The following is a 13216-nucleotide window of genomic DNA, read 5'->3' on the forward strand; positions in this document are numbered from 1 at the left end:
GATCTATCTTCACATCATTGTACTCTCCAGACATGGCTTTCTTCAGATCCCTGATAAGTTCCATGCGACAGCAATTGTTGATCTTTTTGACCTGAGGTTCCAAACCCTCTGCATACAGTCGCTTAGGTAGCTCTAACTCCATATCTACAAAAATACAAAAAAATGATTTTAGTGAAACTAATCATGAAATGAACCAAAACCATAAGTCAGAAACATAATCGGTTCATATAATTAGATAGTAGCAAAGTAAGACAATTCACAAATCATGTAAGCTCTTCTCCTTCAGTTTTACAGAACATATTCTTTCAAGTCAAAGAAACAAACTTTGCAGTGAAACAGAGACAACACACAAGAACAAAACCAAACGAAATCAATTAACCAAACCATATCAAACAAAATCAATTCACAAACACATAGACACATCAAACAATAACCGGATCGAGGAACATGAAATGAAGAAAGATAAAGTTCGGACATAATACCCTAGCTCAACACGATTTCAGAGAAAGAGAGTGGCGGAGAGGCGGAGAGAAGCAGAGATGCAGAGAGTAGCAGAGAGGCGGAGAGAAGGGGAGAGGCGGAGAGAAGCGGAGAGGCGGCGAGAGGCGGAGAGAGGCGGAGAGAGGCGGAGAGACGGAGAGAAGCGGAGAGACGGAGAGAAGCGGAGAGACGGAGAGGTGGAGAGAGAAGCACTGAAATCTCCTTTGCATTTGTCTAGAGAGAAAGAGATCCAGAGAAAAGTATTAGAACAAGAAGGAGAAAGGAACAAACTTTATGACTGAAATTGGATGGAGAACTTTGGTGCTTACCTTCGGTATTTAGGAGAATAGAAAGGGGTTCCACCGGTGGCTGCAGTCGTCGTTGATTTCACCGGAGAAACACAAAGGAGAAGACAAAATCGCCATCTTGCTCGCCGTGGAAGAGAGAGTCGGAAAGATCGATGTTAGGGTTACGGGAGTTAGGGGAAGTTAAATGTTTAGATCCTTTTTTTCTTTTTTTTTTTAATTTGTTTCCCCTTTTGGCAACTATATTAAACCAACCTTTTTCCATTTTTAAAAAAAATCCAATTAATTATGTTTAATGTGATTAATCAAAGGTTACTTTTAACATTATGGAAAACATTATACTATAGGGATAACTTAAGGTTGGATTTATACGATTGAGACAACTATGTTGTTTTTTGTTGTCTTTTGGCAATTTTTCCAATAAATTTTTACCTTAAAAATAATAATCTTGCAATGTGTTTCTCCATCACATTTGTAATTCGCAAAAAACAAACGTTTATGATTTTTTTTCTTCTCATGTAATTGCAAAGACAAAGATTATTCTACCATAATCAATGAGAATAAATGCATATACACGTAAATGTATATGTGAATCTGACATACGTACCTCCTCCTTTGCTGACTCGTTGTAATCACTCGCTTTCATGCTCATGTGACAACATTCAGAGTTGACGATGACGATAAAGAAGGTGGGAACAACGAATTTTTTTTGTCTTTCATGGTAATAAGAAAAACCGAATGCCCCTTTGTCTTTTTCTAAATCTATCTATCACCTTATCTTGGTAAAATTCGAGGAAAATAACTTATTTCAGATCTGAGTGTTCTTTGTTAGCCAAACCATTTTCCTATATAGAGGAACAAACAAAAAAAGAGAACCCAAAGAGACATTCATGAAAATTTTCACTCTCTGTTTCTGTTAGCTGATGTGTGATTAGGCTTTCATTACAGCTAAGAAGATGGTAAGCCTTTAGATTCTCCTCGGAATCTGCATTATTATTCAGAGCGTTGCTTCCCTACGAATTGTGTTTCGTTATGTCTTCTTCACGCAATTGGGTGTTTGACGTCTTCCCTAGCTTCAGGGGGCTAGATGTCCGCAAAACATTCCTCAGTCACTTTCTTAAGGAGCTGGATCTCAGATTGATCATTGCTTTCAAAGACAGTAAGATAGAAAGAAGCCAAGCGATCGAACCAGAGCTTCTACAGGCAATTAGGAGTTCAAGGATTGCGGTTGTCATGTTCTCGAAAAACTATGCTTCTTCCAAATGGTGCCTAGACGAGTTGCTGGAGATTGTGAAATGCAAACAGGAGCTAGAGCAGATTGTGATACCCGTTTTCTACGGGTTGGATCCTTCTGATATTAGAAAACAGTTGGGTGAGTTTGGTGAAGCTTTTGACAAGACTTGCACGTACAGAACAGAGAGCAAGATACAACTGTGGCGGCAAGCTTTAACCGATGTAGCAAATTTAGAAGGACATCATTCTCGAAACTGGTATAACTTTATTTGTCATGTTATTTGTTTCTGTAATTTATAATTCTTTTATAAAATTATAAATTATAATTGTACCTATTTATATTAATAAAATCGAATACTATGATACTCAAAAGAGATGTATACCAACTTGTTACACTAATACATGTTATTTCATGGTTTATGTCAGGGATAATGAAGCAAAAATGATTGAAGCGATCGTAGGTGATATTTTGGTTAAACTTAATTTAACTCCATCAAGGGATTTTGATGAGTTTGTCGGCATCAACGATCATATTGCAAAGATGAGTGTATTGTTGAATGTGGAATCTGAGGAAGTGAGGATGGTTGGGATATGGGGTCCTTCGGGAATTGGCAAGACTACCATTGCAAGAGCTCTATTTGATCGGCTTTCACATCAATTCCAAGGTAGAATTTTCATTGATAGTGTGTTCATATCTAAGAATCTGGAAGATTATAGGAGAGCTAACTCTGATGATTACAACATGAAGTTGAGTTTGCAAGGAAAGTTCTTGTCTGAAATTTTAGGCTATGTGCACATAAAAATAGATCATCTAGGGGCTGCGAGAGATAGGCTTATGCACAGAAAAGTTCTTATCATTATTGATGATTTGGATGATCAAGTGGTGGTAGAGGCCTTGGCTGGTGGAGATGATTGGTTTGGAAATGGGAGTAGAATCATTGTGGTTACAAAAGATAAACATCTTCTTGAGGCACATGGGATTGGTCATATTTACACGGTTGGTTTTCCATCAGAAAAGCAAGCGCTTGAGATGTTCTGCCGATCAGCATTTGTGCAAAACTATCCACCTGATGGTTTTGTGGATCTTGCTTCTAAAATAACCATGTGTGCTGGTGGTCTTCCTTTAGCTCTTCAGATTCTAGGTAAGGCTGTGAAAAGGAGGAACAAGGAGTATTGGACAGATATGTTATCGAGGCTTGGAAAAAGTCCAAACAGAGATATTGTAAAAGGGCTAAGAGTTAGTTATGATGCGTTAGACAGCGAAGAAGATAAAGCAATATTTCGTCACATCGCATGTTTCTTCAATGGTATGGAAATTAATAGAATCAAACTGATGTTTGCAGATAGTGGGTTGAATGTTAATATAGGTCTTACAAACCTAGTTGATAAGTCCCTTATTATTGTAAAACCATCGTGGAATAATACAAATATTGTAGAGATGCATAGTTTGGTACAAGAGATAGGTAAAGAAGTTGTTCGTACACAGTCTAACAAGCCTGGAAAACGAGAGTTTCTGATGGATTCGAAGGATGTTTGCAATGTACTTGGAAGTTCGAAAGTAAGATTTTTCTCTCTCTTTCCATAAGAATATTGGAAATTGTCATTCCTCCAATACAACGATTCTTGTTTTTTTTCAGGGGAGTGAAATGGTTATAGGTATATCCATGAATTTAGATGAGATTAGTATGGTGAGGATACATGAGAATGCATTCGACGAGATGACTAATCTCCGTTTTCTGAAATTCTATAAGAAGTCATTGGAGATGAAGAAAGAAGTTAGATGGTTACTACCCGAAAGATTCGATAATTTTCCGGACAAACTCAAGTTATTGAGTTGGCCGGGATGTCCAATGGTGTACATGCCTTCTAGTTTCTGTCCTGAATATCTTGCTGAACTCATAATGCCTAACGCCAAGCTTGTGAAGTTATGGGAAGGAGTTGAGGCAAGTTCCAATATATTTTCAAACTGCTTATTACTAAAAAATGGGTTTCCTCTTAAAAAGAGACCTTTCACTTGGTGAGTAGTTAATTTTTATTTTGTCTATTTTTTGTTCAGCCACTTACATGCCTGAAAGATATGGATTTGTCCAAGTGTGAAAACCTGAAAGAAATCCCGGTTGTTCAAGTTTGGTGGAGCTTCCTTCCTCTATTCGGAATCTCAATAAATTGACAGAGTTGAACATGCAAGGATGTGTAAATCTGGACAGCTTTCCCACCGGAATCGACCTCCAGTCTCTAAGTTCTCTTGATCTCAGTGGATGTTCACGGTTGCAAAGTTTTCCTTTGATCTCAAGTAACATTTCAAAGCTCAATCTAAGCCAAACAGCTATCGTAAAATACCCCTTTAAATTGCCTTTAGAGTCTCTCGTTGAACTTCACATGGAGCAAATCAAGAGTGAGAGCTTTTGGGAAGGAGTTCAGGTATGACATTGTTTTTCTAAAACTATTTAATTACAAACGATTGAAATTATCATATTTAAAAATTTAAAGTAAGTTTTTGAAAACATGCAAAGTACCATATCGGAAAACTTTCGTAAATCTTTTCACCCAATATAACACACATTTTCTATGAAAAAGAAAAGACTACAAAACTGTATATCTTAAATCCCCTAATTAAGTTATTGACTAGGTCTTTAGAAATGTTTATAGTAGACTGGCACATGTAGCCTATTGGTTTGTGCTAGTAATATTGTTGTGCCACAATAGAGGTTCAAACTTGGTAGAATGCATGTTGTAGGCATTTATATGTTGTTGACAAAAAAAAAAAAAAGTCTAATAGTTAGGGAAAGAAATGATTCACATGATGTTTACCCAAGTTTAAAAATATCTAAATACTTAAATAGTGTTTGGTACTGTTTTGTTCAGCCTCTTACAAGCCTCAAGAAAATGGTGTTTTCAAGATGTGAAAACTTGAAAGAAATCCCAGATCTTTCAGTGATGACTAAACTCGAGAAACTTGATCTCAATGGTTATTCTAGTTTGGTGGAGCTAACTCTTTCATCGATTCAAAATCTCAACAAACTCACGACTTTGGAAATGATAGGATGCTCAAGTCTAGAGACTCTCCCAACTGGCATCAACTTAAAATCTCTCTATCGCCTCAATCTTAATGGATGCTCTCAGTTGAGAAGCTTCCCAGATATCTCAAGCAACATCTCAACTCTCTTTCTAAACCAAACAGCCATTGAAGAAGTTCCTCCGTGCATCGGAAACTTCTCTAGCCTTGAATCTATGGAGATGTGGGAATGCAAGCAGCTTCAATCCATCTCACCAAGGGTTTTCAAACTCAGTAATCTTGATGAAGTTTACTTCTCAGACTGTGAGAAATTGACTGAAGTTAGATGGCCTGAGGAATCAGAAGACACCAACTTGTCATTAGTTATTTTCACCAACTGCTTCAATTTGAATCAAGAAGTCTTCATTCATCAATCAGCTTCCGAATATCTGATCTTACCAGGTGTAGAAATGCCTCCATATTTTACTCATCGGTCTACCGCGAGCTCCCTTACCGTCCCTTTACATCGTTCAACTCTCAGTCAACAATCATTCTTGGACTTCAAGACTTGTGTTGTGGTTTCCGAAGAAACGGTTAGCCATCTGTTGTTCTTTATAGACATTCAGGTACATTGTCGGTTTAGAGACAAGCACGGGAACTACTTTGAGCCTGATAATCCAAGACACTTCTCCTTACATCAGAAATATAATCATCTGATTATATTTGACTGTCATTTCCCTCTAAACCAAGATTGCAATCAAGTTGAGATAGAGTTTCGCCTTTCTAGTATTCGACTCAAACTAAAAGGATGTGGTATAAGACTCTCAGATGACAATACTCCCTTTTTGGCTACTCCTGTTGAAGTAGATGAAGACAATATGGTTGATTATGGATGTCATGAGACTGAAGAATGTGGAGATAGCGATGTAGAGACTAAGAGATGCAGAAAGCGAATTCGGGTAAGCATTCAGAAGTAAGTGAATACAATACTCTATGTCTCGCAAATCTTTTCTAATTTAGACCACTGGATTATTTCTGCAGATAAATACGGAATAGGACATCCTATTAGATTGCTCTTCACGGGACCCTCATTGTTGATTTGTCTATTAACTTCTTACACACGTTCTTTTTGCATATTGTTATTTATCATACACGTTTCTTTTTTCTTTTTTAAAGTCTATTAAATGGATATTGAATATTTATATACATGTATTTATGATGAACTGAATATTTGTTTGCATGTATAATACAGAAAAGTCTAAAAGCTACATAAAACAAGAAAATTGCGAAAGAAACTAAGTGAACCAAAGAATCTTTTTAAGTTTCCAAAGGTTTTTTACCTAGTTACTTTTCAAATTATTTAATTATGTCCTGTGGATGAAGCAAAACATAGATTCTTTGTAAGAAGAACAGCAACACAACTTTACAGCCTGCAAGAACAAGAATTTAATTGCCTTTACGAATCCAGAAAAAACAAACAGCCTTAACCAAGAAAGGCACCGTCTAATCAAACCTATATATAAACCCAAGGTCTTAAATCATTACACATCCAAAATTGTGAAGATCTTAACTCCAAATATAACTTTTCAAACAAAAAATTACATAGCTCTAGATTTTTCTTGTCTAGGGTGACAAGAAAAAATGGCGGAACAGCAGATGAAACCAGTGGCCTCTTTGCTTCTACTCCTGAATTTCTGCATGTACGCCATTGTTCTCGGAATTGGAGCATGGTCCATGAACAAAGCTATCAGCCATGGCTTCCCTATTGGTATATAATGTTCTTTGTGTAATAGAAAAGCCTGTATTTTCATAATTAATCGATCAATCATTTTTCTCAAATTTTTTTAACGATTGTCTGTCACTAATTGTACAACATCACAAATCTGAAAAAATCAAGATGGAATAATTTGGTAGTTTGAAAATAAATTTAAAACGTTCTCATTAAAAATTAATAATGGTTTGAATTAATCATTTTAAGTTGTTTTTTCTTTCAAAAATTAAAGGTGCGGATTTCAGCCTTCCCGCTCATTTTTCGCCAATATATTTTCCGATGGGCAATGCGGCCACTGGATTCTTTGTGATGTTTGGTTTGATTGCCGGAGTTGCTGGAGCAGCCTCTGTTATCTCCGGTGTCAGTCATCTCCAGTCCTGGACTACAGCGAGTCTTCCGGCAGCTGTCTCTGCCGCCATGATTGCTTGGTCTCTTACAGTTTTAGCCATGGGGTATGATATTAATCAAAACACATTTTTGAGTCTTTGACTAGCATTCGTTCATTTATTTCCTTTTTAAATTTTTCACACCGAAGATAAAAATCTAATTTCTAGTTTATGAAACTCGTTTGTTTCTTGAATGTACTGGTACAGATTTGGATGCAAGGAAATTGAACTTGGGATGAGAAATGCCCGCCTGGTAAGTAAACCTCTATTATATATATTACACTATTGCAAAGGGTTATGGCATAAACATATACTCCATCTGTTTCTTAATAAATGTCACTTTGACATTTTTTACACATATTCAAGAAATTGATTGAAATGTATTTAAATTGTCATTAATTACACCTAATTGATCAATAGTATTTGAGATAAATAAAATTACTTATAAAATTAATGCAGTTTGCAATTAATTTTTAACTAAAACTAGGTATAATTTGCATTGAAATTAGAAAATAACATTTTTTTGTAACAAGAAAAAAATGTTACAATGATATTTATTATGAAACAAAGAAAGTAGTATATAGTAGTTGTTTAAATAAACAAATCCAAGAGACTGGTTTAGATGTGAATGACTAAAACCATTTTTAGAATACTTTTAATGAGCAAAATAATAATTCTATTTTTTGAAATTTTTTGGCAGAGGACAATGGAGGCATTTCTGATAATACTTTCGGCGACACAACTTCTCTATATCGCTGCTATACATGGAGTTCGAAACTAAAGAAATAAAACGGATTTCTTTTCTTTTTATTTATTTGTTTTGTAAAATTTATATATTCTCACCCAATTTCTTTATTTGAAGATGTGTATTTGTGTGGTTTGGATTATTAGACTGGATTTAATTTAAAAAAACTTATTTTGTTTGTGTGTTTGATTACAAAAGATTTTGTGCATGGTTTGAATAAGTGCATTTCATAATCGCATAACTAAAAGTATTTGATTAAATAATGGAACAAATAATTCGCTTAATACAGTCCGGATTCTCTTGTTCCCATTTGCTATGCCCACGAAAATACCTATGGTTTTGACCTCTCATAAGCTCTATCCTTTTTTCTCATGGCTATTATCAATCCAAGGCCTTCTTCTTAATACAACATTATTTGATAGGATTTATACCAAAAAAAAATAAAATTGATCGTCTGACAGTGACACTGCGCCGACAACAAATATTAAGAAGTCAAGAACACAAGGTACCCGCATCTCTTTCTTCTCGAATTTCAGAATATTGAATCGAAGAGTCCGCGTTGAAATTCAGACATCCGTGTATAATAGCGTATCGCCGACTTTTAAGATGCGTACTTACGTTTCAATTTTTGTGAAGAAATATTCGCATCAAAAAGAAAGATGAAAGGAGGAGGTCAGAAAAAAAGAGGTTTGAAATGGGTACATATTTGGACTCATAGTCATTGGATGATATGAAAACCGGAAACTTCCTCTTAGTTTTCCATGTGCATGTCTGCCACCAGTACACTACAAGTCTTCTTGATGCGATATGTGCGCTAAATAGGCCTGGGACGGATCTGGATATCCGGAAAAATCAGGGTATCCGGATCCGGATCCGGATCCGGATTCGTCAGATTCGTGAATTTAATATCCGGATCCGGATTCGTGGTTTCCGGATATCCGGATTTCAGATATCCGTCTCGATATTCTATTACCTGCGGATATCCGGATTCGGATCCGGATCCGTAAGAATAATTAAAAATAATATTAATTTTTTTAAAAAAACTAATTTTGTTAATATAATAGATAAATTAAATATTTATAACTATATTTATATATGTCTATACTATTGTAAAAACTAAAATATAAGATTATAAGATTAATTCATGTATAAATATTAATATATCAAATATAAATATTATTGAAATTTAAAAATTTAATGTGTTTTAAAAATACGGATCCGGATCCGGATATCCGGACCTAAAAATTAAAATATCCGAATCCGGATTCGTTTGGACGGATCCAAGATTTTACTATCCGGATTCGGATCCGGACACCCCGGATATCCTATTTTCGGAACGGATCCGGAGCGGATCTCGAATCGAATCCGGATCTCGGAGAATAAGTCCCAGACCTAGCGCTAAAGGCCTACACCCACAAACAAATTATTATTATTATTATTATTTGTCAACAACCCACAAACAAATTAATTAGTTGTAGAATAGCATCTTTACCAAATTATATTTGTCAAACTAATAAATAACTAACACTGATCATTAGTAAGTTGAAAATATAGGGTTTTTGGCGAATACTGTATTACTCCCTCCGTTCCGAGAGTAAGATTTTTTAGATTTTTTTCCACAAATATAGATTTTCTATATTGTTAAGGTATTTTTTATACTTTTGAGAAACGTTATTTGAGAATATTTTAATTGATTAAATTTCATTGGTAGAAAGTTATTGGAAAGTGTATAATAAAGTAAAAATAAATCAAATTATAAACATTTATTAAATTCTTAATAAACGTGCATACTCTAGAAAATCTTACTTTCGGGAACAGAGGGAGTAATTAACTAGCATTCCAACGGTTCAATTGCTAATATCATTAAATGTTCTTATCATTTACACCAATCATCAACTGTATATTAGATGTTTTTTGTACACCAATCATCAACGGTTTTAATTCATAAAATTAACCATAAACTTAAAAAAAAAATATCATCTAGTTCGGCAAGAAAAATAAAATCATTACAGGATTACCAAGAAAATTTACAATCAATTACAAATACAATTAATCTACCATTACTAATAAATAATTTTACCGGGCTATGGAAAATATGAGGAATCTAAGATAGTCAAACATAATGTTTGCAACGAAAGTTCTCAATTGGTGAAAATGGTTTTGAAATCAGATGAATTGTATGCCTTTGCAACTTATTTGGAAGACATCAAGCTTATGAAGGAGAATTTCAACCACTCAGAGTTTTTATATGTATCCCGAACGCATAATACAAGAGCGGACAGTCTAGCACGAAATGCTCAGAAACAACCGTCTTTTGTCGTTCACAGGGACACGGAATTACCAGTTTGGTTTGCAGAGTCTTAATTGGGTATGTGTATATTGATGACAAAAAAACTATAAAAGAAATAATTCTACAAACCTCTAATATACATACAATAAAAACATTTAAACATCCTTCGTATTTTAGATTTAAATTTATCAAAATCATTTATCATCATCATACTCGCCAATTTTATTATCCTCTCATATTAGGATATATCATCCTTATCTATAGACTATTTCCTTTATTTTGTTGTATTACCTTTCTTTATATTGATAGACTTAGGATCTTATATGGGTTGTATATAAAGAGACATTGAGGTCATGAATTAATAACACAGAACATATTTATCGAATACAGAACTTCTCATGGTATATCAGAGCTACAAAACTGATAACATTGAAACGAAACACACGACCTCACGAACTCGACTATTGATTTTTGCTTAAATCTCACCGACTCAGGACCTCGAAACCAACTCGATCATGTCTGGACCCCTTGCGACAACGAACCCGACTCGACGAACAATCTCTCCATACGAGCTGGCAGCTGGTGATAACCCTGGAGCAGTTATCTCTCAGCCTCTACTCAACGGACGAAACTATGATAAATGAGCACAGATTTTCCGTGTGGCATGAAGCGCTCAGAAAAAGTTTGCTTTCATCGACAGCTCTATCCCGAAACCGACAAACGACTCACCTGACGTTGAAGATTGGATAGCTAACAATCACCTACCGGTGAATTGGATCAAACTTACAATCGAGCCAAATTTTTGATCAAATATCTCTCACAAAGAAATCGCTCAAGACCTCCGAGATCACATCAAAAAGTGATTTGCTCTTATAAGTGGAGCTTGCTACCAACAACTACGAGCTTCCCTTGAAAATTGTTGACAGGTGGGATCTACAGTCGAAGACTACTTTGGACGATTGACAGGAATCTAGGATTCTATGGCTGAATGTATATCAACCAAGACTTGTGCCTGCGGAAAGTGTGAATGTAACTTGGTCAGGTCTCATGAAACAGAGCGTGAGATTATTTGTGTTCATGATTTCCTATATGGTCTTGACAAAGTGCATAGTTCAGTAAGATCTCAGATATGCGCACAAATTCCTCTACCATATCTTGATACCGTATATCAGACGATCATACAAAACGAAACTGTCCAGCTGAACTCAAAACATGAGACTCTGACAGTCTTGACTTTTGCCGCTCAAGCTTCGACAGACTATAATCGACCTTCTACAACACCTCAACAGAATGATAATCGATCTCGCTACCTGAACCCGGATGCTAACGTCACATGTACCAGCTGCGGACGTATCGGACACCGTGCGACCCATTTCTTCTGTGTGATAGGATTTCCCGAGTGGTGGGGAAAGAGACCACGAGCTCGAAATAACCAACAACGAGGACAATCAAACACACAGTCTTCTGGTCAAAACTCGACTGCGCGCGCGAACTCCTCATAGATTATCTAACCAACGACTGAGATAGGTGCTAACCTCACTCTCACCGACGCCGACATACAAGGGCTGGCTGGTTTCTCTGATGCTCAGTGGAAAAAATTAACGAAACTTATCAACCCTCCGAAATCAAACTCAGACTGGAATCGTCTAAGTGGTAAGAATAATGATCCAATTTGGATCTTAGACACAGGCACCAGTCATCATATGAATGGTCGTCTTGATCTCCTCAAAGATATTGAGCTCGTTGATGCTATCTCGGTCACTTTACCAGCTGGTGCAAATGCTTTGACCACGAAACGGGGGACAATCCGACTAAAATCACATATAAACTTGAAAAATATTTATTATGTCGATGGATTCCATACGAAATTAATCTCTTTCGGCCAACTACTTATTGATAAAACTCTAGTTGGTCAAGTTACTGATAGACTTTTGATTTTTCTGGGCCGCATTACGAGGACATTGATTGAAGCGGGTGAAAGAGAGAGAGAGAGAGAGAGAGAGAGAGAGAGAGAGAGAGAGAGGGATTGTATCAATTCCAAGGCTTCAAAACTGTAACTGCTTTCAATACTACGACAAGTGATGAAGGTGTTTTATGGCAACAACGTCTCGAACATCCGTCTTCTCGAGTTATCAGCTTATTACCTGTTGTTCGTCTCAATTCTAGCGGTATTTCGCTTTCTTTGACATCTTGTGATGTTTTCTTCGATCAAAACAAACAAGAAATTCCTTTTTCGATAGTTATAATAAAGCATCTCGATCTTTTGAGTTAATTCACTATGACCTTTTGGGGCCTTATCGCATCTCTGCATTTTGTTGTTCTCAATATTTCCTGACCATTGTCAACAATTACAGCAGAGCCGTCTGGCTATATCTACTTCCCGATAAAATCGATGTGTCCAACAAAATTCGTGATTTTCTGGCTCTAGTCAAACTCCAGTTCGATTGTAACGTCAAGATATTTTGAAGCGACAACGGAACTGAATTTATGTGCCTCACAAAGTTTTTCCGAGAACAAGGTATCATACACAAGACCTCGTGTGTCGGAACTCCATAACAGAACGGTCGCGTCGAACGCAAGCATAGACATATCTTCAATGTAGCTCGAGCTCTCCGGTTTCAAGCAAACCTACCGATTGAATTCTGGACAGAATATGCCTTAACAGCTTGCTACCTGATCAATTAAACACCATCCAAACTCCTCAACGACAAAACGCCTTTCGAGATGCTCTATAATCGACAATCTGCTTTCGATCAACCCCGTGTTTTTAGTTGTCTGTGTTATGCTCATTGATGTTAGGAGTTTTCAAGGCTCCTAAGACAAATGTTGTAGTATAAATGATTGTCGAACCAGTTCTGAGAGATGTGAAAGCACCGAGAATGCAAGTAATCACTTAATCTAAGTGCAACCAATGGTTTTTAAAATGGTTTTTAAACTATAACTAACAAAAAGGAATAACTAAATGATACTCTCTTAACTATGGGAAAAGAGAACTCATGGATATAGGGATT

The 13216-nt window shown here is 36.1% G+C and overlaps 1 protein-coding gene and 1 pseudogene across 1 annotated transcript; both read left to right on the plus strand.

Annotated features, from left to right (window-relative positions):
* Nucleotides 1–1580: 1580 nt before the first annotated feature.
* On the plus strand, nucleotides 1581–6253 carry LOC106327912 (annotated as a pseudogene).
* A 299-nt stretch (nucleotides 6254–6552) lies between these two features.
* Nucleotides 6553–8093, plus strand: LOC106325464. The gene is made up of 4 exons (XM_013763514.1): nucleotides 6553–6781; nucleotides 7017–7236; nucleotides 7378–7423; nucleotides 7871–8093. Exons 1-4 carry the CDS (start codon nucleotides 6655–6657, stop codon nucleotides 7949–7951), a joined length of 474 nt encoding a protein of 157 aa, XP_013618968.1. The 5' UTR covers nucleotides 6553–6654; the 3' UTR covers nucleotides 7952–8093.
* The last annotated feature ends 5123 nt before the right edge of the window (nucleotides 8094–13216 follow it).

Source organism: Brassica oleracea, chromosome C2 (assembly GCF_000695525.1).
Source record: "Brassica oleracea var. oleracea cultivar TO1000 chromosome C2, BOL, whole genome shotgun sequence".
Taxonomy (NCBI): domain Eukaryota; kingdom Viridiplantae; phylum Streptophyta; class Magnoliopsida; order Brassicales; family Brassicaceae; genus Brassica; species Brassica oleracea.

Bases quoted from the DNA above. Each gene is read 5' to 3' on its own strand.
- LOC106325464 (XM_013763514.1), top strand. From the start codon at position 6,655: ATGGCGGAACAGCAGATGAAACCAGTGGCCTCTTTGCTTCTACTCCTG. The intron at 7,237-7,377 runs GTATGATATTAA...GTACTGGTACAG, and splicing joins CTTACAGTTTTAGCCATGGG to ATTTGGATGCAAGGAAATTG. The intron at 7,424-7,870 runs GTAAGTAAACCT...ATTTTTTGGCAG, and splicing joins GGATGAGAAATGCCCGCCTG to AGGACAATGGAGGCATTTCT.